The sequence below is a fragment of the Mercenaria mercenaria genome, chromosome 1, assembly GCF_021730395.1.
Source record: "Mercenaria mercenaria strain notata chromosome 1, MADL_Memer_1, whole genome shotgun sequence".
NCBI classification, from domain to species: Eukaryota; Metazoa; Mollusca; class Bivalvia; order Venerida; family Veneridae; genus Mercenaria; species Mercenaria mercenaria.
This window is the reverse complement of record NC_069361.1, coordinates 86,725,994-86,752,562: the sequence shown is the minus strand read 5'-3', so window position 1 is coordinate 86,752,562 and position 26,569 is coordinate 86,725,994. Positions and strand designations below refer to the sequence as shown.

Genomic DNA, 26,569 nt, shown 5'->3' with positions numbered 1-26,569 from the left:
GGTCAACGTCAACTTGACCTTAATACGGTTTGCAATCAGTAACTGTATAATGCTATATTCGCCATCAAACTTCGTAGCATGATTGTCAATGGTCAGTATCTGTAGATGCTCTACACTGTTCTTTTTTCAGTGTAATCTTGTCTAAAAATGTTACGGAAAATTATACGCCCGATTATCTCTTACAGGTAGTCCTGCGGGCACGTGTGTTTTATAGGCAGCTCTCTCGGACAGATCCAAACGACAAACTGAAAAGAAAGATAAATGTACCTCGGACAAACACGATATACAAATATTTACTCTCCCTTGGGAACAGTATTTGAATTTATGGCTTTGGAGAGGAAACTGTTTGTAGCGGCCGCCCATAGGATGGCCGGCAGAAACTATAAAGGTATAAGTCTTGTGTGAGACTTAACAGTGCAAACTATTGCTTGCATATATTTCAAAGCACTTTTGGTATGTTGATATCAGCTGTTATTTATTATACAGATGTAGTTGCCTAAAATTTACCTTGTCTGCGTTTCAAATCCTAACGGCTTTTTATCAATGAACGCGGGTTTATGAATGAAAATTTGAACTGTCCGTGTTTCTCTTTATTTGACACTGATATCTGTTAGATTAATATCCTTTTAGTATCAATTTATGGCGGATAAAAGGACAACGGGTAAGAAGTTAATATGGTGAATTAAGTAGTTTAATAAATTCATGAAGCGAAAAATAAACTTTCCCATACGAAGCGCCGCCCATCGAATACCGATTGGTTTAACGCTTCTGTTTACCTTTACCTGCGTACGCAACATAAAAGTGCTTGATCGCGCGTTTTCCAGCCATCTATACAATGTGATAGACTAGGACAGTATTAAAGAAGGAAGTGTTACGATTGTGTCACTTTTGTGGATTTTGTTGGAAAGATGTACATTATTTTTGGGCAGTATATCAACACATGACGGAATGTATCTTTTAACATTCCTCCCGGCTCCGCGGTCTCTCCACTTCGCTTTCTTTTTATATTTTAGTGTATTCATATTGCCAGCATCTTTAGCACGTTCGTATGATTTGTGCACGTGCAATCAGTTGACCTGTGACAACACGATGAATTGTAGTTACGGTGAAGTACTGGACCAGTGTGGTTGTTGCATGGTTTGTGCCCGTGGAAAGGGAGAGACTTGTGGCGGAGGACCGGAGAGTTCGGGTGGTGTCTGTGCCAAGGGTCTGCAGTGTGTAATTAGTGCCAAACCTGGTGATATTGTCACGGGAAAGGAACAGGGGATATGCCAAGGTAGGGGTCAACGTTTTATGAAGTTAGTAGAGATGGAACATTTAATTTTATTGGAGTGTAATTTTTGTCAACATGTCCAGTCGAAACTGTGAATTTTATAAACTGTTTTCGGATCAAATATTGATCAATTTGCGCACTAACATTTATTTGATTTCTGTGTTTAGATAAATCCAGAGCTTGTCCTCGAACGTTATCTTGCTGTCCTTTTATCTTTGTTTACAAACGTGCAAGCTTTCACTTACCGTACTTCTATCATTAAATCACCGTTTTTTGAATGTTCAAAATATTTAATCGCATATAGGAAATCTTCACTAGCTAGATTTATATACGTAATTACTATTTATTATAATCGTATTAAGGAATGCGAATGTTAAAAATGCACGTACGCAGTGTATGCAGTGAAGCACTTAGTCGACACATACTGAATAACGTATGTTATTTCCCTTATTTTTTATACGCAATTTGCATTTTAAGCAGTCATTACCCTGCACAGATAGGGAATTTTAGGGAATAATATATTGTATAATTTAGATATTTATAGCAAACATTTTTTTTTTTTGGAAATCCATATGAAGGATGTTGTCTTTTGAGTAATTTTCGCTACCAATATATAATTTTACAAATCCAAAAGGGAATTGAAAAATGTGAAATGTAACAAATATGACATGCATTTTTATGAGAAATAAATGAAAAATAAATACTCTACATTCTCAAAATGCCAGCAGAAATTTTAAGCAAATGTAAATTCAGTTTAAGAACAAACTTTCATAGAAATATAGACCCTGGTGAAGTGCTTTTCAAATTTCATGTGCAATTGAGTGTTGGATTATTGAATTTAACTGTATGACTTTAATTGTAAATTCCTGTGATAAAACTCATTAAGGAACTGTTTGAAATGTAGCAGTTTCATAATTGATTAAGACATAAAAATGTGACAAGAGAGATTTTTTTTTTTTATTGAAGTATAAAGCATTTCTAATGTAGATGAGGTCATTTTAGGTGACATTGTATGTGAGATACATATCTTAAATTCTCATTTATAGGGTATGATATACTAGATATTTTGTTTAAGCAATTTGAAAAATTAATTGAAAATTATTCATGTATTCTGCCACCTATTATATTCAAATTAATTGAATTTTTTAAAAGGTATCAAGTTAAGTCATTATATATATTTGCCCTCTGGTTGATGCTAAAAAAGACCTAAATCATCATTACATATTAAATGCTTGACATATTTGCAGGGTTGTATTTCATTTAATTTTGAGATTTTCTTACATTTTGCAGTGATTTAAGAATTTATATTAAACTTTAATGTGAGGTAAAAAAAACTGAAGGTACACAAACATATTTTTTGGTGAAATATCTCATTTATACACATTCTGACATACCTGTATGGAACATTTAAGGTGGTAAACAAATGAGTTTTAATGCTGGAAAGTGAATGAACTGTAAGAAATGTAAGCAGTTTGTTCTCCATTTATGGTATGTGTAGACAAATGGCCATTGACTTGCTTGGAACAGGGTAACACCAGTAAGAAACCCTGGAACTTGAGTTAGGGTTATAGCTGATGTATAATACCGTTGAAGTCAAACAAAACAAATGACTTTTTCAAACTAAGTTAAATTTTTACATGTTACCAGGCTTTTGAACTGTTTGTACCTCTGCCATAATATTGATACTTAGAGCTTGTGAATATGACACTACCAGTAGTTAACAATCCTCATTTATGTTTCAAAGATCTCAATAAAAAGGTAAAAAAAAAACATTTCTTGTTTAATGTGGGTAGTTGACCAAAGTCCCCAGTGGAAATGGATGGAACAGCTTATTTCCAGCCGAGCCAACGGCAGGTGTCCAGCATCCAGTCAAGGCCAATTCTGCTAGAAACAGTACCAATTTAAGTAAATCATGCAGCACTGAAAAATATAGTCAGGATATCAGCCGTGACCAGGAATCAAACCCGGACCACTGGCATTGTTGTCCAACCTGCTAACCACTGTGCCACTGATTCCCTAATAAAAGCAACTGGATTTGTGGACACCAGGTGCAACAGTTAATATATTTAAAAGTAAATGTAATATTTAAAAGTAATTTCGTAAAGATGTTTGATGATGATCTGCACCTATATTACAAGTTCAGTGGTAAAGTTTACATGCAAAATAAAGATAATGAACATGTTTTGTTGATTTTACATGCAAATGTGTAAATTAAGGGAAAATTTACAATTCAAATTGCTGATAATAACATAGGAATTAAGGCAAATCTTAATGGCATAGCTTCTAGGTGATGTAAGATGCAAATTAAGGAAACGAGGGAAGGGTACTAATGTACGAAGTGTATTCTTTTTTGGCCATTAAAAGTTTTTGTACCAGATACCTTTGCTCAAGCCAGTACAGTTCTATTAGTGAAATGTGACACCTGGAAAATGGCCCCTGGCTTTAAGTCAATCTTGCAAACATTTTTTTTTTTGCTGTCTTTGCAATCATTTTTGCCTATCACCTGGAGATCAACTGAGAAATACATTTGGTGTGATTGAGGTGAATATTTTGATTTGTTGTTGGTTAAGATTCTTGTCTTAAGATTGAATTTATCCTAATAGAAAAAGCCTGACACTTGCCTGTAGCCAAGTATGGAATACATATAAATATTTCACTCACAGCAATCATTTTAGATACAGGTGCAACCTCTGCAACAAAGACCACTTCATGGAAGACAGCAGTTTAACATGCTGGGCACGATTGATTCTGACTTTGCGACCAGTGTAGATCTTGATGAGCCTGCACATCTGTGCAGTCTGATCAAGATCTGCACTGTTCGCTATTCAGTCAGTTTCTTTTTGATAAGCACCTCTTTTAACAGTTAATGGTACTGTCCAAATTCAAAGATGGACAAGTTCGTTATAGAAATTAAGCAGGGTAAGGGTAAAAAAATAAATCATGTCTTAATGTTTGAAAGAAAATATCTATGTTTGAATGGCTGTGTGTATTTTTCCAAGGGCTGTGCAGTAGAACCAATATTGTACCTGCATATAATTTATCATACCAGATGGTAGAAACTAGCAGGTCTGTAATAAATTAAACTTTAATGTATCAATAGAAGAAATTTATTTTCTTTTATCAGTTGTATGTCATCCAGTATTCAGATTATGTGTTGAATCATTGTATAACAGATAATAGTATTATTTTCCTCTTGGCTGGTTAAGTCAATAACAGCATTCAAAATGTGAAAGAAGTTATGACAATATTTTAGCACAAGTTCAGAATTTTGAAAAACTGACAAAAGTGAATGGGGACAACTGGTCTCGGTGTTTGTCTGACCTTCAGTTATCGAGCCATCCTTTCGCTATTATTATTGCATGCTAAATTTTTTTTATTTTTTCATCTCTTAAAATATAAAATAAATAGTATAAAATGAAAACCCAGATTTTCATGTTTTAGATTATGTGGCTTACGTGTTAGATATATATTTACAAATAAACATGTACATTTAGAGAAGTTGAATAAAGTAATGATTTTCTATATGAATAAATATCAAGTTATCTCCATACTTGATCTGTAGTTAATTGTTTAGATCAGACACATGAATTGGACTCCTGTAAATGGCTACAGACTAGTAAATTAATGCTATATTAATTGAAGGCGAAATTCTCATTTTTAGAGGTTTCTGAAATGTTTTGTTTTCCAGATATTTACGGACAATTTGACATATTAAATTTGGAGAATTTTAAATGCTGTTTCTCAGCAAGATATACATGTAAGGCCACTCTTTTCCTACGATTTGGCTGACAAACGGTCTGACCCAGTCTGAATCAGTTTGCATTTTTTCCCCATACAGAAAGTATCAAGGTACAGTAAAAAAGAGTGAAACACATTTATTTTGATGTTTGGGTTAGGCAGTTTTTCCTTAAGCAAAATGAAGCTTTACATCACAGGTATGCAAGTTATTTTGCTTTCATGTAATCCGGAAACATTACCTTAACTGTGAAGGTATGAAGTGACGTAAACGGCTTCATTTAGTTTGATAACATGAAAAAGGTGTCTCATCTCATCTCATGTTAATCCAATTAATAACCTGTGATTACAGTTGTGTCTTTATTTATTACGAGTCAGTGGCACTAAATTCTCTTTTTAGATAAGGCGTAATTTGTCTGTTTGGAAATCAAATTTTCATTCTTAGCAATTTATGTGTCTACAGTCTGAAGTATGTTGGCAAAAATAAATATCACAAAAGTTTTACGATTTATTTTCTTCGGAAATTACCCAGTTACTGTTCAAATATGCCGCCCACTAGATACAAACTGAAGTAAATTAGAAAGTGTAATGCATTTGCCAAGTGAATGTCTACTGAAGATGGTTTTATTAGCTTAAATTGACTATTCGAAGAATAAGTAGAGCTATCCTACTCACCACGGCGTCGGCATCGGCGTCACACCTTGGTTAAGTTTTTCGTACCAGTTCATATTTTGACAAAGTCTTTTGAGATAAAGCTTTGAAACTTTCAACACTTATTTACCATCACCATGGCCAGTTATAGGCAAGAGTACATAACTCCATCAAGGATTTTGGCTGAATTATGGCCCCTTTTGACTTAGAAATCATGGTTAAGTTTTTCGTACCAGTTCATATTTTGACAAAGTCTTTTAAGATAAAGCTTTGAAACTTTCAACACTTGTTTACCATCACCATGGCCAGTTATAGGCAAGAGTACATAACTCCATCAAGGATTTTGGCTGAATTATGGCCCCTTTCCACTTAGAAATCTTGGTTAAGTTTTTCGTATCAGTTCATATTTTGACAAAGTCTTTTGAGATAAAGCTTTGAAACTTTCAACACTTGTTTACCATCACCATGTCCAGTTATAGGCAAGAGCACATAACTCCATCCAGGATTTTGGCTGAATTATGGCCCTTTTTGACTTAGAAATCTGGGTTAATATTTCGTACCAGTTCATATTTTGACAAAGTCTTTTGAGATAAAGCTTTGAAACTTTCAGCACCTGTTTACCATCACCATATCCAGTTATAGGCAAGAGTACATAACTCCATCAAGAATTTTGGCTGAATTATGGCCCCTTTTGACTTAGAAATCTTGGTAAAGTTTTCCGTAACAGTTCATATTTTTTGTAAAGTGTTTGACATATGGCTTTGAAACTTTTATCACTTGTTTAGTATAATAGTCTCTATCTGTAGGAAAGAGTACATAACTCTGTCATCTATTTTGGCTGAATTATGGCATTTTCTGGACTTCGAAATTGGTTCTGTTTTCATACAAGTCCACGTTTTGTCAAAGCTATTTGACATATGGCTTTTAAACTTTGAACACTTGTTTATCATTATGATTTCCATCTGTAGGCAAGAGTACATAACTATTTTGACTGAATTATGGCCCTTTTTGGACTTTGAAATTGGTTCATACATTGCCATTTAATGCAAGACTTATCGAATCAAAGAAATACAGGAACATTGTTTGTCTAAACTATTTATTTCTTTTGTCTGAATATCTGTGGAAATATTTTGACCCCATTCTTCAATCAATTCTTCGAATAGTCGAGCGCGCTGTCATCAGACAGCTCTTGTTTTTTCTACTACTTACAAATGGAGCAATTTAACACATGAAATTGAAACACTAATGTCAGTATTTCGCAGCTATAACCAGCTCTTAACCACGCTGATATGTCGGTTGTCCCTTAGGTTTTGAAAGAAATGTAAGTGATGCAAACATTGTCCAACTCACAGGATATAAAACACAATTTGTCAGACTGTGGGAGATAAGGCTGGCATTCCCAAGTAGGGGCATGCTGCACAAAACATTTATATGCGAGTTGGTATTTCACAGTTTTAAAAAGTGATTCTTAAACCACATGACAATATTCAAAATTTTAAGAAAAGGTGCAAAAAATGTAAGACGGCAATTACATAAAAATGGAATAATACTATAATGCAGTGTAGATTAAATAAAATATGACTGCATTTTCAGCACTCAAATACTACAATTACAGCTATCAAAATGAAAAATATAAATAATAATGAATTTGTATAACATACATTTTGTAAATGTATCATGTAATTATGTACCTATCACAATAATAATTAACCCACATGCCAGGTGAAATGCACTACATGTATGTATTTTAGTGTCATATGTTGGTGCTTGTACATTGATATATACCAAAGTAAATAATAATCATATTGATAAACATATACCATAGTAACTAGCAGTCATAGTGATATACCATAGTAACTTACAGTCATTATTGATTTACCATAGTAACTTGCAGTCATATTCATATACCATAGTAACTTGCAGTCATATTCATATACCATAGTAACTTGCAGTCATTATTGATATACCATAGTAACTTGCAGTCATATTCATATACCATAGTAACTTGCAGTCATATTCATATACCATAGTAACTTGCAGTCATATTGAGATACCATAGTAACTTGCAGTCATATTCATATACCATAGTAACCAGCATTCGTATTGATATACCATAGTAACCTGCAGACATATTGATATACCATAGTAACTAGAAGTCATATTGCTATACCCTAGTAACTTACAGTCATTATTGATATATCATAGTAACTTGCAGTCATATTCATATACCATAGTAACCAGCATTCATATTGATATACCATAGAAACTAGCAGTCATATTGATATACCTTAGTAACCTGCAGTCATATTGATATACCATAGTAACTTGCAGTCATATTGATATACCATAGTAACCAGCATTCGTATTGATATACCGTAGTAACTAGCAGTCATATTGATATACCATAGTAACTTACAGTCATTATTGATATACCATAGTAACCAGCAGTCATATTGATAAACCATTGTAACTAGCAGTCATATTGATATACCATAGAAAGGAGCAGTCATATTGATATACCATGGTATTAAACTAGCAGTTAAATTGATATACCATAGAAACTAGCAATCATATTGATATACCATGGTATTGAACTAGCATTCATTATTGATATACCATAGTAACTAGCAGTCATATTGATAAACCATAGTAACTAGCAGTCATATTGATATACCATAGAAACTAGCAGTCATATTGATATACCATGGTATTAAACTAGCAGTCATATTGATATACCATAGAAACTAGCAGTCATATTGATATACCATGGTATTAAACTAGCAGTCATATTGATATACCATAGAAACTAGCAGTCATATTGATATACCATGGTATTAAACTAGCAGTCATATTGATATACCATAGAAACTAGCACTCATATTGTTATACCATAGTAACTAGCAGTCATATTGATATACCATAGTAACTAGCATTCATATTGATATACAATAGTAACTAGCAGTCATATTGATATACCATAGTAACTTGCAGTCATATTGATATACCATAGTAACTAGCTGTCATATTGATATACCATAGTAACTAGCTGTCATATTGATATACCATAGTAACTAGCTGTCATATTGATATACCATAGAAACTAGCAGTCATATTGCTATACCATAGAAACTAGCAGTCATATTGATATACTATAGTAACTTGCAATTTTACCAGTTAGTAACTAGCAGTCATATTGATGTACCGTAGTAACTTGCAGTTGTATTGATAAACCATAGAAACTAGCAGTCATATTGATATACCATAGTAGCTAGCAGTCATTGATATACCATAATAACTAGCAGTCATATTGATATCCGTGGTATTAAACTAGCAGTCATATTGATATACCATAGTAACTAGCAGTCATATTGATATAACATAGTAACTTGCAGTCATATTGATATACCATAGTAACTTGCAGTCATATTGATATACCATAGTAACTAGCAGTCATATTGATATACCATAGTAACTAGCAGTCATATTGATATAACATAGTAACTTGCAGTCATATTGATATACCATAGTAACTAGCTGTCATATTGATAACCATAGTAACCAGCAGTCATTGATATACCATAGTAACCTGCATTCGTATTGATATACCATAGTAACCTGCATTTGTATTGATATACCATAGTAACTTACAGTCATATTGATATACCATCGTAACCTGCATTCGTATTGATATACCATAGTAACCTGCATTCGTATTGATATACCATAGTAACCTGCATTCGTATTGATATACCATAGAAACCTGCTTTCGTATTGATATACCATAGTAACTAGCAGTCATATTGATATACCATAGTAACTTACAGTCATATTGATATACCATAGTAACCTGCATTCGTATTGATATACCATAGTAACCTGCAGTCATATTGATATACCATAGTAACTAGCAGTCATATTGATATACCATAGTAACTTACAGTCATTATTGATATACCATAGTAACCAGCAGTCATATTGATATACCATAGTAACTTACAGTCATTATTGATATACCATAGTAACCAGCAGTCATATTGATATACCATAGTAACCTGCATTCGTATTGATATACCATAGTAACCTGCAGTCATATTGATATAACATAGTAACTTGCAGTCATATTGATATACCATAGTAACTAGCTGTCATATTGATAACCATAGAAATCTGCAGTCATATTGTTAAACCATAGTAACTAGCTGTCATATTGATATACCATAGTAACCTGCAGTCATATTGATATACCATAGAAATCTGCAGTCATATTGATATACCATAGTAACTAGAAGTCATATTGATATACCATAGTAACCTGCAGTCATATTGATATACCACTGTAACCTGCAGTCATATTGATATACCATAGTAACTAGCAGTCATTATTGATATACCATAGTAACCTGCAATCATATTGATATACCATAGTAACTTGCAGTCATATTGATATACCATAGTAACTAGCAGTCATTATTGATATACCATAGTAACCTGCAGTCATATTGATATACCATAGTAACCTGCAGTCATATTGATATACCATAGTAACTTACAGTCATATTGATATACCATAGTAACTAGCAGTCATATTGATATACCATAGTAACTTACAGTCATTATTGATATACCATAGTAACCTGCAGTCATATTGATATACCATAGTAACCTGCAGTCATATTGATATACCATAGTAACTTACAGTCATTATTGATATACCATAGTGACCTGCAGTCATATTGATATACCATAGTAACCTGCAGTCATATTGATATACCATAGTAACTTGCAGTCATATTGATAAACTATAGTAACTAGCAGTCATTATTGATATACCATAGTAACCTGCAGTCATATTGATATACCATAGTAACCTGCAGTCATATTGATATAACATAGTAACTTGCAGTCATATTGATATACCATAGTAACTAGCAGTCATATTGATAACCTTAGAAATCTGCAGTCATATTGTTAAACCATAGTAACTAGCAGTCATATTGATATACCATAGTAACTTACAGTCATTATTGATATACCATAGTAACCTTCAGTCATTATTGATATACCATAGTAACCTGCAGTCATATTGATATACAATAGTAACTTACAGTCATTATTGATATACCATAGTAACTAGCAGTCATATTGATATACCATAGTAACCTGCAGTCATATTGATATACCATAGTAACTAGCAGTCATATTGATATACCATAGTAACCTGCAGTCATATTGATATACAATAGTAACTTGCAGTCATATTGATATACCATAGTAACCTGCAGTCATACTGATATACCATAGTAACCTGCAGTCATATTGATATACCATAGTAACCTGCAGTCATATTGATATACCATAGTAACCTGCAGTCATATTGATATACCATAGTAACCTGCATTCGTATTGATATACCATAGTAACTTACAGTCATTATTGATATACCATAGTAACCAGCAGTCATATTGATATACCATAGTAACCAGCATTCGTATTGATATACCATAGTAACTTACAGTCATTATTGATATACCATAGTAACCAGCAGTCATATTGATATACCATAGTAACATACAGTCATTATTGATATACCATAGAAACCAGCAGTCATATTGATATACCATAGTAACATACAGTCATTATTGATATACCATAGAAACCAGCAGTCATATTGATATACCATAGTAACTAGCAGTCATATTGATATACCATAGTAACTAGCAGACATATTGTTAACCATAGAAACTAGCAGTCATATTGATATAACATCGAAACTAGCAGTTATATTCGTGAACCATACTAATCAGCAGTCTTACTGATATACCACAGAAACTAGCAGTCATATTGATATACCATAGAAACCAGCAGTCATATTGATATACCATAGTAACTAGCAGTCATATTGATATACCATAGTAACTAGCAGTCATATTGATATAACATCGAAACTAGCAGTCATATTCGTGAACCATACTAACCAGCAGTCTTACTGATATACCACAGAAACTAGCAGTCATATTGATATACCATAGAGTCACATTGAAATACCATAGTAACTAGCAGTCATGAAACTAGCAATAATATTGATATACCATAGAAACTAGCAGTCATATTGAAATACCATAGTAACAAGCAGTCATGAAACTAGCAGTCATATTGATATACCATAGAAACTAGCAGTCATATTGAAATACCATAGTAAGTAGCAGTCATGAAACTAGCAGTCATATTTATAAACCATAGAAACTAGCAGTCATATTGAAATACCATAGTAACTAGCAGTCATGAAACTAGCAGTCATATTGATAAACCATAGAACTAGCAGTCATATTGATATACCATAGTAACTAGCAGTCATGAAACTAGCAGTCATATTGATAAACCATAGTATCCAGCAGTCATATTGATATACATAGTAGATTCTTTCAAAAATTCTTGCAAAAGAATGGAAAAAAATCAGTGTAATGTTGTATGAATACTTTGAAAACAAAGGTAGTGTTCTTTCTTTAACAATTTTGCATGATGAACACCTCTAACAGTATTTGATTTTTTTTAAAAAATCTGGAATGAAAAAGCCTTTCAGGCTTTGTAGTTTTTATTGTACACGTTTGTGTCAGAAAAAGTTATTCCAAAAATGTTTTGTGGAAAGATTCATTATGAGTTTAGCCAGTTAGGTAATCTAAATTGGTTGGGACAAAAATGATTAGGTAGTAATTAGCTCCAGTAAGCTGTCTACTTTAACTTCTATACTTGAGGTTGAATGGTAGTTAGGTATATTATCAGTGATTGGAAGAGTCATTTCATTGCTGAACACTTGAAGACTTATCTGATGAATAATGTATATAATGATATGTCTTGTTTTTATAGATTGTATCATCTGTTTTAATTATCCTCTAGCACTACAAAGCAACTCTTTAAGTAGAAGTGATTATTTTAGGATATTTTGTTTTTTCCTACTATGTTTTGCTATTTAAATGTTTGCTGTTTGTTAAAACACTTTCCTTTCTACTCTCAGATATTGTCATTTTTTGTGTAGCAGTTTTTCTTATACCAGAATAACCAGGCAGGCAATTTCTTTGATACCAAGAAAAAAGTTCCTTTAATTACAGGATAGCAATTCCTTTGACACCAAGAAAACCTGTTTCTTTAATACCAGGATAGCTTTTTCTATGATACCAAGGAAACCGTTTCTTTAATACAAGGATAGCATTTTCTATGATACCAAGAAACAATTTCTTTATACAAGTGTAGCAATTCCTTTGATACCAAGAAAACCAGTTTGATATATTTTCTTTAATACGAAGTCAGTAATTAAATGATACCTGGAAAACCAGATCCTTTAAGATACCCAAGGATAGCAATTTCTTGGATGCACAGTTTCTATGTAATATACCAGGAAACAAATTGATTTGATATCTGGATTATACCAGGAAACTTTAATACTCATGTAGCACCAGAGAATTCTATTCATGTAAGCATGTAAAGAGATGTTGCAGAGAATCTTATGAAGGACAAATGACATTAAATGTAATCGCTTCTGTTTATATAATTAACTTTTTTTAAGAATCACACTCGAGTTGAAGGGTTAAACAGGCTTAGTAGAATGTTGTCTTAAGGAAGTCAAAAACAACTGAGAACAAAAACTTATTCAAAATGAACATATCATGAATGAGAAGAAACAACTGAAATAAAAAATTTAATCACTTAAAATCTTTTAATAACAAAAAATAGAAGAGGAAGAGAGGTGCTCATAGTTTGATCTTGCTTATATCTAGGCTACCCCTTACGAAAATGAAATATGGAAACAAGCTGGCATTAAGCTGCAAGGTAACTGTCAATGATCTGGCAACAGTCTGTCAAAAAAAAAAGGTAACTGGAAATAATCTGACTCCTATATGGGAACAAACTTCCAAGAAAAAAAGTTTAGCTGAAAATAATATGGACACTATTTCCATATTATTTCCAGTTTCTGGGAATAATCTGCAAACTATATGACAATAAACTGGCTCATAACAATCAGCATGTAAACACACTGACAATATTGTCAGCTTGTTTCCAGTGTCTGGAAGAAATCTGGCAGGAAAATGGCAAGAAACTGGAAATAAAAAACATAATTTCATAATCGAATTGAATGAGTACTGAGATACCAGCTTGCATACAAAAACTTAAGCAAACAATGCTATGGGGAAAAAGGGCTTAATTTTGGAAAAAAGTATAGTTATGGGACCTGCTTAGTACATGTCAGGTCATGACATTGAACAAGTGTGTAATTAGTTTCAATCTATTGACAGTACATTTGATATAAATTTACTCAGAGCAGATTCTGACAATGCACTGGCTACACAATGGCAATACACTGGCAATATACCCATCTTAGCAATTTTCACAGCAAAACAAATATTACAAGACACCTTATCAAAATGACCGAGTGTTGCATTTTTCCCTCCAAAACTATTTTCAGTTTTCAATAGTTTTCCAGCACTGATGGGCACATTGTAAAGGTACTTTTTCATCATTTTACAGTTACTTGTTTTCATTGTAACACAGATTCTGTCCGCAGCAAGTATTTTTGCTAAACAGATACAGAAATTTTAAAAGTCATGTATTTTCGCTACCCTGTAAAATTAAACTTGCAGTTTTACTATAATCTTTGTCAAATTTCCTTTGGTTTCAACATTAAATTATTGATAACTGAAATATTGCAAATCTTAACTGGTATTAAAATTGAGTCACAAGCAAATGAAGGTTTTAAGTCACATTAAAATTCATATTAAACATTAATAAGGATAAATAGAAAAAAATATATACTGACACTAAACTGGAAACAAACTTCCCATACACTGACAATGCTATGACAATACAATGGTAATAAAGACAATTTTCCTAGGGGGAAATAAAAAAAATTAGTAACACTGAGTAGTAAGCGATATATTGGGATACTAGTCCATCTTTAGCTCAGTAGGTAGAGCGTCGATCTACGGATCATGGGGTCGCGAGTTCGATCTTAGGACGGGGCTTATGTTCTCCGTGACTTTTTGATAAATGACATTGTGTCTGAAATCATTAGTCATCCACCTCTGATTCATGTGGGGAAGTTGGCAGTTACTTACAGAGAACAGGTTTATGCTGGTACAGAATTCAGGAACACTGGTTAGGTTAACTGCCCATTGTTACATGACTGAAATACTGTTGAAAAACAGCATTAAACCCAAAACAAACAAACAAAACTAGTCCATCTGCCACACTAATGTATACCCGCTGTTACATGACTGAAATACTGTTGAAAAACGGCGTTAAAACCCAAAACAAAAAAACACCTGGCATGTTGTGACTGACTATACACTGACAATACAATGACAACACACTGGCAATAGGCCAGTGTTTTTTCAGAAAAATATTTCCAGTTGACGGGCGGGTTGCACTGACTAAAAGGGAACAACCCCACGGAAAGTCCAAAAAGCCGCTTGTTGTCATTGTGTATCCAGGGGGTTTGCCAGTTTGACATTGCATACCATTTTTTGTTCCCCAAAATTGGGGGCAGTTTTTTTTCCCAATTTCCTTTTATATAATTTAGCCCCTTTCAAAATTTTTTTAAATTTTGAAAAATAAACCCAAAATTTTTTTTTAAAAGTCTTTAAAAACTCACGACAAAAAAAACTGTATTTAAACGGGCAGCGGACGGGAAAGGGTTAAAATTTTTTACACGGGGTTTTATCGGGAAACACGACAAGCCCCAGGGAAACCCTATTTTTTCCCCGGGGAAAACCCCCACGGGATCAGTTTTTTTGGTAAAGCCGGGAAATACTGGCAAAAACTGGTTTTTTTAAATTTATTAAATAAACACACTGGACATAAACGGTCCACAAAAACCCCAAATTGGGGAAGGTTTTTCAAAGGGGACGGGAATTTTTTGGTTTTTTTAATTTAAACAAACCTCTGAAAAAATTTTAAGGGTATCAGTAACAAAAATGTTTTTTTCCTTTCCAAAAACATAGTTCATACTGTTTTATTCTGTTTTTTCACAAAACCTTTGTTAAAATACATATATTGAATATAAAATTTTCCGGGTTTTGGCATAATTTATCAAGCATAACACAAATTAAATTTTTTTATGAATTTTTTTAAAATTTGCTTTCCCACTTTAAATCATCTAATTTTTTTATTAAAATCCCAGTTTTTAAACACTTTTGAAAATTTTTTTTTTCTATTTTCAGCTTTTTAAATTACCAAAAAAACAAAATTAAGAAATAATTAATTTCAAAGCAAAAAACAAAATTAAAAGATATTTCATTTAATTTTAAATCTTTTGGAAAAAACCCTTTAAAAGCTTTGAATTTTAAATGAAAGGAAAAGTCATTTGAGGGAATTTTTCAATGAAAAAACCTTACCTTTCACTTTGTTGAAAAAAAACCCAATTAAAAAAAAACAAAGTTTTAAAAGGGAAATAATTTAATTTTTAAAAAATTCAAATTTTTTAACAAAAATTAGGGGAAAATTGAAAAAAAATTTTAAGGGGGGTTTTTGTCCCCCTTTTGGTAAAATTTTAGCTGCAGTGGGGGGGGGATTTTTTGTATCCCATTCATGAAGGTAATAAATTTTATTGCCCCATAAACACCCGCAACAGAGGGGGCAAATCTTATTAATTCGTTTTAAAAGGGAAAAAAAAATAATTTCCCAAAACTGTTTTTTTTGATACAACCCGGAAGTTGTTTGCAACACAAAAAATCTGTGCATTAAATGAAAAACAATAATTTTAAAATTATTATACCCTTTTTAAAACAGGCCTGAAAAATTTCCATAACCCAACAGGATTTTTTTTCAGTACTAATTCGAAAAATTTACTAATTGGTTTTTTTTTTGGGGAATATCACCCCAATTGGGTTTTATTCATTTAAAAAAATTTAGCATGACTAATGTTCCAATTCTTGACCCCGAAACCCTAAAGGGCCATTTTTTTTTATTAAAACCCTAAAGTGTTATTTGTTTCAAAGGGCGGGGGTAGGGGGAGGAATTTCTAAGGGTTTGCTTTTAAACATTTTCAAAACAAAAGTTTTTCGTTTTTATTTTTAATAAGAAATACCCTGTACGGAAAAAAAAAGGAATTTTGGGCTATTAAAGACTTTTAATGTTTGGAATCATTAAAAAGGGTAAAATTTGTGCATATTATTGGAAAAAGATGGGGATGCCTGTAGATGACCCTTTTTAAAAAATCAAGAGCTTTTTAAAATTGTGCCACTGAATACCCTTTCCACATAACCCCTACAGTTTTAAAGGGGCTGGGCCCAAGCTTACAAAAAGGGAAAACCTTTAAATACCATTTAGTGCAGAAGTGAACCCTTGGGCCCCTTTCCCTCAGGTTTAAATTGTACTTTTTTTTTTTGGGATTTTTCCCCTTGGAATTTAACATCCCTGCTGTTTTGTTTAATTTGATACCCCAACTTTTGCAAAAATTTGCAGTTTACAAGGGAAACTGGCCCAAACTTAAAATCAAAATAAAAAAAACTGTGCTGTTAGAAAATGATTGAAAAGAAAAATTACAGAAGGCCCCCTTGCCTTCCGATTGCCAAAGCTAAATCCCAAAATTTTTTAATTTTGCCAAGTTTTAAAATTGTAAAATATTGACTTGAAAAGAAAAAATTTTTCTTTGTTTATAGCAAAAATAAAAAACAAGTATTTCCCAAGTGCTTATTTAAGGTTTTTTCTAATGAAAAACCAAATAATCTCATGAATGCTTTCCTTTTAGATATTTCTTTGGGATTTGATCTTAGTTAGTTTGTTGCGTCAAGTCAAAACCGGGGAAAACATCTTATTAATATTTTTCTTTTTCCCGGGTTAATTTACTTTGGCCCCGGAAAGGGAGTTTTTTTCCCTTTAAAACTGACCCCGGGAATTTAAATTTTCGGGTGTGTTATGTAATTTTAGTGTGTCCCGTTGAAATTATTTTTTATTTAGTTCGTATTGACTTTTTATTCAGGCTTTTGAACAGTTTTAAAAAATTTTTTTTATCTTTGAAACGGGAAATTTGCACTCGTTTTTGGGAGGGGAAGAATTTTGCGCCCTAATCCCCGCAATATTTCCGCTAAAAGAACTCGTGCAAAATTTTCCCGGATACAAAGCTAAAATTTTAACCTAAAAAATTTTTTGGGCTTTTTGCATAAAGCATTATGTTGTTTTAGCTTTAAGTAAATTGATTTGCATTCAATATTTTTTTGTTTAGCATTTTTTTTTTTCTTCCGCACGGGCCTTCCCATAAAAAAAAAAAAATTTTGTAAAACAGTCTTTTTATTGAGTTAATTTTTCCCCCGATATACAATGATTTAGACTGTCAGTTAATGTGCTGATACTATACTGAACAAAGTGCTTTTACGCTATTTTTGATTTTTTTTTTTTATTTCAAAAAATATGCAAATTCGTTCAAAAATGTGGGGGGGGATCAACAGGTTTTTAAGAACATGGGAAATAAAAAAAAATTGAAGTTTAATAGATGTTTCGGCAAACAGGAAACACAACTAAAGTTAATCTAAAATGTTTTGGGATAAAAATAGAACTGGTATCTAAATTTGAAGCACGAAATTTTGAAAACCGAGGGGCCACAAAAATTGAAGCTACGGGGGGGTTTTGATAGGCAACTAAGTTTGAATCTCAAGTTAAATTTTGGTTTTTAAACAAGGGCAACTAAGTTGAAGTTACGATTTTTTTGATGGGCAACTAATTTGGGAATTAAAAATTACAAATTTTTGAAAAAAACACCAACTAAAGTTAAAATTAAATTTTTTGGTTACAACTCCCGGGTAAGTTTGAATCTACAATTTAAATTTTTGATAATTACAGGACAACTAATTTTAAGATACAGTTGTTTTGATAGGCAACTTATTAAATTTTTAAATTCTACAAAAAAAAAGTTTTAAAAAACCCGGGGCAACTAAATTTGAAGATACGAGGGAAATTTACATCAAATTTTTGGGAATCTACAGATTTTTTGAAAAAACAAAGAAAAGGGGCCCACTTAATTTAAGCTTTTTGGGTTTTGTATGTTTTGATGTAAAATCTTTTTTGGAGAGTCAAAAAAGTTTGAACTAAATTTTGGGGAATTGGCTGTAAGGAGAATATCTACCGGGGGGAAAACAGTTTTGGTGTGTGGGGCCCCGGCATTGCTAAAATTAAACCCACCAAAACTTTCCCCGGAGCCAGATCTTTCCCCATCTGAAATTCTTCAGCCATTTAGGGGAAATTATAATTTTTGCATACCAATAGAAAAAATAAAGCGAAAAAAAAACTTTCTTTTTCAAGTTTTTTTTTTGGAAAGTATTCCACAAAACACGGGAATTTTTACTGTCCGAAAAAAAAATTTGCCGTCATGGTTTCAATGGGGGAGAAAAACCCTCCCCCCCCCCCACGCCCCGTTTTTGGTTAAATCGTTTGCAGTGTAAAGTTATTTTTTTCCATAAAGTAACTTTTTTAACCCTAAAAGATCCCAAAAAGGGTTTAGGAGCAATTTAAAGGGGTTTTGTTTTTTAAACCGCATTAAATAAAATTTTAAAAATATAATCATGCACAAACCCTTAGTTGTCTTTAACCCGCACAAGATCAGGGGCATGGGGGAAAGCCATAAAGACGGCAACAAAGAGTTTAAATGCAAATAGACAAAAACAAGAGATTTAATGGACAATAAAACAGGCAACAAAGTTTAAAAGAACATTTTTAGACAAGCACAGGGGTTTTAGAGGGAACATAGACAAAAACCCGGGATTTAGATGAACATATAACAGGAACAGAGGGGTTTAGATGGACAATGGGGTGGGAACAGGAAAAATGTGTAGATGGACATATAGACGGGAAACAAATTTAGGAGGGACTATAGAGGGGGAACAACATATAGAAGGCAACGGGGGTTTAGATTGACATAAAACGGGCAAAAAAGATTTTAAAGATACATATAACAGGCAACGGGAAAGTTTAGAAATATAAGACGGGAAACAGAGAATTTAGATGGACATATAGACGGGCAAACGAAGTTTAGGGGAATATAAAGGAAACGAGGGGTTTGGGGGGACAAAAGACGAAAAAACAAGAGTTTAGAGGGAAATTTTTAAACGGGCAACAGAGATTTTTAGTTTCATTTAAACGGGAAAACCAGATTTTTAGGGGGAATTTTTAGACGGGGAAAACAGAGAGTTTAGATGGATATGGGGCCTAAAAAAGGGCAAAAAAGGGGAGTTTAGATGGACACATTTAAAGGCAACGGGAAAGTTTAGATAACATATAGACAGCAACAAGAATGGGGACTTTTTTACTTTTAAAAAATTGACTTGTAAACGGGCAAACAAAAAGGGAAACATGATACTGCCCAAAAAGAAAAAGGGGATTTTTTGGGAAATTTTGGGTAAATTTCGTGCAGATTAGTCCCCCACCACACATGGTGTGGGAGACATTGATTTACCCATCTTGGGGCTTTCTGCCCACAAAGTTTTGTCCACACTCAAAGGGCAAACTTTTTCTCCCCCAATCTTCCCCAAATTTTTAAACCCTTTTTGTTTACCTAAAAACCTTTGGGCCAAGTTCGATAACTACCAAATGGCCCACATTTCGGAATTTTGGCCCTTGAATTACCAAAAAAACCCTTTGGACGCTTTTAGTCCCCAAAAACCCGTCCCCTATACTACTTTTTTTATTGTATGGGGAAATTTTTTGGGTGCAAAAAGGCATGAAACAATATTTATGGGGTACTTTTTTGGGCCCAAGAAAGCCCCAATATGACTCCTATTTGATATTGGGCAGTTGGGGGAGACATCCTTTTCTAAAAAACATCTCTGTTTACTGCGGGGAAGGGGTGGTTTTTCCATTTTTGTGCAGTTTTTATCACTGAAAATTTACATTTTTTTTTTAAAAAAGTTTGAAAAATTTTTAAATTTTTGGTTTTTTTTTTGAAATGAAAATTTTTTTTTTTAAGAAAGGGTAAAAACAAAAAGAAACAAAATTTACACTTTTTTAAAATAAAAAAAAAAACAAAAAAAATTTTAATGATGAAAGAGAAGTAAAAACAATGAAATTAAAAAAATTGCATTTTTCATATTTTTTTTTAAATTTGGGTTTTTTCCTTTATCACGGGACTTTTTAAATTAAAGGGAGAATGTTTATTGTTTTTTAAAACTGTTTAAAAGGTTTTTCCCTGCATAACTGTTTAATTTTTTATCTGAAAATTTAATTTTTTTCCAGGCCCTCAAAAAGTGTTTTATGATTTCAAAATTTATAAAATAATAAAATGCATTTTAATGTCCCTGTAGGAATGGGGAAATTTTTTTTAAAAGGTTTTATACCTCCAAAAATTCTATAAGATTGTGTGAAGTTTTTAAAAAGGATATTTACATAAATGAAAGCCGGGGACCTTATTCCTTTTAAAGGCTGCTTGCTTCGAAAAGAAAACTGAGAGTGCCTTTAAGGATGAAATAAATGGTAGGGGGAATATTTAAAATTAAATCTAAAAGGGCATTCTTCTAGAAAAAAAGACACATTTTAAAAAACCGATGGGAAAAGGGGAACAAGGAAAAAAACTCCCTTTGGGTAGATGATCTTTGAAAATGCTACTCAGCGTTTTATGTAACAGGGAAAAATGACAGAAGGGGGTTTTTTTCCCAATCCCAAAAATTTTGGAATTTGACTTTAAACCCTGTGCGGCATTGTACTTTTAATGTTTTTTGAAGTCTTTTTGTTTTGGGTTTTCAAATCTTTTTTCACATCCCATCACCATGGATTTTCCCGGCAAAAGTATAAATTTAAGGGGGTTGTTTCATTCTTTAAAAATCTAACACAAATGCCCTTTAAACCTTAAAAACAAATCATTTTATGTTTTCCCAAAGGGTGTAAGCGGGAACCCGGGCAGTGTGATAAATGAAAAAGAAAACCTTTTAAACAAAATTTACCTCATAAGGCTTGTCTTTCATTCTTTCTTTGTCTGAAATGTTTTTCAGACCTAAAAACCAGTGTAAACCCAGGAAAACCAAAGCTAAAAATTCAGAAAAAAACCCCCAGCAAGGGTGTGTTTGGTTCTTTTTTGTTTCTCACAGGAGATTTTGATTGAATATAAAATTTTAGAATATGGGGGAGTGAAGAATTGGTTTTTTGTATCAACATTTTTTTAAAATCAAAACCCACTGCTTAATTTTCCAAAAGTTGCTACCCAATTTTTTCAAGGGTTACACATTTTAAAAATTAAAATTTGTTTTTTAAAATCATTCAGCCCCTGCTTTAAAAGGGCCAAAGTCAAAGCTATGGGGTCATCTTTCTTTTCACTTTCATTCCCTTGGGGTGAATTTTTAATTTGGGCTTTTTTTTGGGATTTATTTCCCTTTCATAGGATTTTATGGCTTAGTTGCTCCCATCGGTAAAATTTTTAAAATAAATCAATTTGATGTTTTTAAAATGCAAGCTTTAAATCTTTGTTTTTTTAGCTTCAAAAATTGTCAGAAAAAAAAAAAGGGTTTGCAGGTAACATTTAACCCAAAAAATGAAATTTGGTTTTTTAGAGGATTATGGGATTTAAAAGGGCCAATTCCCTTTGGAAAATAATTTTACAACACGGGTACAGCCCTTTTTAAAATGAAAAAAACCAAATGGAATGATTTGGGTAGGGAAACATTTTTTGTGGAGGAGGAAAAAGGGCCTTTCCCAAAGCCCAGCGGTGTTTTTTTGCGGCAAAGATGGAGGGGGGGGGGGACCCCCCCCGGGTAAGGGCCCACATAAAGGGGGTTTTTTTTTCTTTTCCCTTTACTTTAAATCGGGGGGTTTTTGGGGCCGGGGGGGGCTCTTTTTATTTTTTTTAAAAATTCCAATTTCCCCCCCCTTAAAATTTTATGCGATTTTTTTTCCCTTTGGTTTTCCCTTTCTTTGATTTTTCCCCCATGGGTCGGTTTAATAGGGAAAAACCCCCCCAGGGAGGGAAAATTTTAAAGTTTTTTAAGGGTTTTCAAAAAAAAAAACAGGATTGGAAGCCTTGGGTTTTATATGTACTAAAACCTGTTTCAGGTTTTTAAAATTATTGTTTTTACTGCCAAATTTATGATGCCACAGCTATTCTAAGACTGATGTTTTTCCCCAAGAGGGACATGATGCATTCCTGGAAGTTTTGTTTATTATCAGGTATGATACATCACATCCAAGAACAACAATGTACTGAAGCACACATAAACTGCTGGAATGTCTACAGTACAATGTTTGCATTCATTTTAACAACAATTATCTTAGGTGTGATTTCTTGTCTTAAAATTTAGGATGGTCTCCAAGGAAGGAAGAAAGAAAAAACATGAACAGATGTCAGATGTTGTTTGTTTCTAGGAATGGATGAGTTAAATTCTACCTGTTTGTGTTGATGTAAATTGTAAATAATATAACAGGAATTTAATAATAAAATGACATGAATTAGTTTTTACACAAGAATGACTAGAATGCTCTCAGTATCAACATAAATTTATTTTAGTAAATCAATTTCTATACACAAAAATCATTTGTGTACGGTTAATGGTCATGTTACAATAATAGAAAAAATACAGTTCTGTATTATGTCTTCTAATCTTGTGTAATAGGAGCGGAAAAATGTGCAGCCCGATACAGGACTTGAACCTGCGACCTTCTGCTTGCAAGTCAGATGCTCTACCAACTGAGCTAATCGGACAATCGATATCATAGACTAATTATATACATTATATACACACTGCTACATTCCTCCCTCCTTTTTTTCAAAGACAAACTCAGATTCTTTTGACTAACCCAGCCATTGCTTCACCCTAGCTCTAGATTCCAAGGCTAGCCACCACACTCACGGCACCAATGTAATAGGAGCGGAAAAATGTGCAGCCCGATACAGGACTCGAACCTGCGACCTTCTGCTTGCAAGTCAGATGCTCTACCAACTGAGCTAATCGGACAATCGATATCATAGACTAATTATATACATTATATACACACTGCTACACTTGTAACACTGTATGTTTGCAAAACAGACTATACTGTTTTGACAGTACAAAAGTCAACAATGTCCGTGTTCTGTCACCCTTCCAGCTTCTCCTCTTGTACTATAAACATACAGAATATCAATCTATATTATAAGAATAGAATACATATTATTTATAAAATAATTTGAATTTGATGTAATTGATCTTCAAGAAATTGTAGCACAGTTTAAAAAGTCCATTAAATATTTCACAAATTCCACAAGATTCCAAAGTATAGATTTAGAAGTTTTATCACCAGTCATTGTGAAACACAATAGTTTATATTATATTTTAGAAGGTAAATGATGAATTCAGGATAAACACTTTCAAGAGAAATGTTTAACCTTGATGCAGTGCTAGTACCGATATAACACCTTAAAACTTTCAATTTTAGATTTACAGGTATTTTTAATTTTTTTAAAAACTTGCAATGTTGTGAATTTTATCTCTTCAGAAGGTTAGATAGCAACTGTTATATTTGAAACAAGACTACCAGCACATTACAGTATTATTGTGTTAATGGTACTGTTTAGTATTTCTACTTAACAGTTTGGCATGGGTGGCTCCAAGACTCTCACTTTCATAGCTTTAGGCATTTAATTGTTTAATCATCCTTAGGATATAGTACCTACATGTTTTTGGATTTTATCTTTTGACAAATTTGGAGATATGCAGACTCCATAACCTTTATTCCACCAACACCACTATATTCTAGTTATACCCCCACAAACAAAGTTTGGGGGATATATAGGAGTGAGCTTGTCAGTCGGTCTGTCGGTCCATTGGTTTTCATGGTTTCCGGACAATAACTCATGAAAGGCTTGACAGATTTAAATATTAAAACACAGGTGTATCATTATAAAATACAAGTCAAGTTTGACTTTGACGTCAGTAGGTTAAAGGTCAAGGTCACAGTGACCAGGAACAGTTAAACGGTTTCCGGATGATAACTTGAGAATGCTTGGGCCTAGGATCATAAATTTTGGTACACAGGTGTAACCTTATAAAATACAGGTCAAGTTCGACTTTGAGGTCAGTAGGTCAAAGGTTAAGGACACAAGGACCCAGAACAGTAGAACTTTTTTGCAGGGTTGACAGATTTAAATCATTTTTGATACACGGGTGTTAAACATCATCAAGTATAGGACAAGTATGACTTTGACATTGGCTTACTTCTGTGACAGGGCTGTATTGTGGGGGTATAATTCATCACTACTTTGACAAACTCTAGTTTGTTTAGTTCTGCCCAGTGTTTTCTTGTTTGAGCAATTCCGTTATTTTAACTGCTTGTCTAGTATATAATTGAAAGTTCCATGTGCACTGCTGTATAAACACACCTGCAGATGTCTCTAAATTGCAGTTTAGTACTTGTAACATGTGTAAATGTTGAGTTCTGCTTAACCCAGGGCTAGAGGGCGTGGAAGTTGGCTTGCATTTCCACTACCGTTGTAACATTTTCATTGTGTTGGGTGACCATTTTTAACAATTCTTATTTGTAACGGATATCTTCATATATGATTTAACAAAATTTCTCATTTAATCTGCAAATTCACAGGGAGAATATAGAGATATGTTGTGCAGATGTAGGAGATAGACAGAAACTTCCAGTGACAGGTATGCACATTAGCTGGAACAATGCAGATATACAGCTGTTACTGGAATGCCAATACAAGATTACTTTAATTGAAGATGACTTTTCAGTATCTATTTACTACTATTCAGGCACTCTATCTTCATACATTTTTCCTTGTGAAGTAGCTAAAAAGGAGATTCAAGTTGCTACTGAATATGTCTGGCAAACTATTTTTCAGTATTTGCATTTAGACTTTTCCCTAGCAATGCATTTTTGAAGCAGAATTGCATAGAAGCCATGCATTTGAAACAATAATGAAAGATGTAATTTTAATATTCTTATGTTCAAAAAGGGGTTTGATAGCAGAATCTTAGCCCTTGCGAAGAAATTTTGTTGGTGCTTATTTGTGCCAAGTAGACTTAAAATGTTCCATTTTAAAATTATAAATCATTAAATCATGAAATTATGTTTCTATGTGCTACTTAATAAGATTCAGTAGTTTCAGTATTTATTACCTGACTCCCTGCATATATTGCCAGTCCATAGTTTGTGCTATATATGACCAGTCTATTTTTAACATATATTTACTGAGCTACTGAGTGAAAAATTTAAAAATAAAACTGAAAACTAATTTCATTTCTAATCTCATTTAATAAAACTCATGATTAACTGCCAGTTAATAGTCAAAATTTTTGCCGTCGGTCCTTAGAAAGACCTTGGGTAATAGCTTTGACTGTTGACTGGCTAATCATTCAGTAAGTGTATATTAGATTGGTTGCAGTTTTTTATATGTAATTACCAAAATTCAGAACACTACAGTTATTATTATTATTATACCACATTTATATAGCACTCTTTTCATGCACTTGTACACGTTCAAAAGTGCTTTACAGAATAAATTGCAAAAATACAAACAAATACGTATACAAAGATAATGCATTCCACATTAACAAAATCATGAATGAAAACAAGTATAATTTAAAAAAAAAACAAGATAAAAAAAAATAAATGTATCGGTCAGTTAACAAAATATTGTACAAAAAAGTGGGTTTTGAGCAGGCTTTTGAAAGCAGCTAGCGTGTCAGCTTCCTGATTTTGACAGGAAGAGAGTTCCAAAGCTTTGGAGCAGTGCACGAAAAGCTGCGATTGCCATACATCATGGTATTAGATTTTGGCATAACCAGTGACAGCGTGTCTTGCGATCTTAGGGTCCTGACCGGTTTATACACTTCTAGCATATCCCTAAATTAGGCAGGGGACTGATTGTGTAACGCCTTAAAGGTGTGGGTCAGAACCTTGTACTGCACCCTGTATTTCACTGGCAACCAGTGAAGCTCCTTCAGAACCGGTGTT

At 33.0% G+C, this 26,569-nt stretch overlaps 1 protein-coding gene across 1 annotated transcript in view; it reads left to right on the top strand.

Moving 5' to 3' along the window:
• The first annotated feature begins 811 nt into the window (after window positions 1-811).
• Window positions 812-26,569, top strand: part of LOC123531537 (cysteine-rich motor neuron 1 protein-like) — a 114,583-nt gene continuing 88,825 nt past the window's right edge. Inside the window, exon 1 of the mRNA XM_053553272.1 lies at window positions 812-1,276. Coding sequence (XP_053409247.1) covers window positions 949-1,276 — 328 coding nt within the window. The 5' untranslated portion in view covers window positions 812-948. The remainder of the gene's footprint in view (window positions 1,277-26,569) is intronic.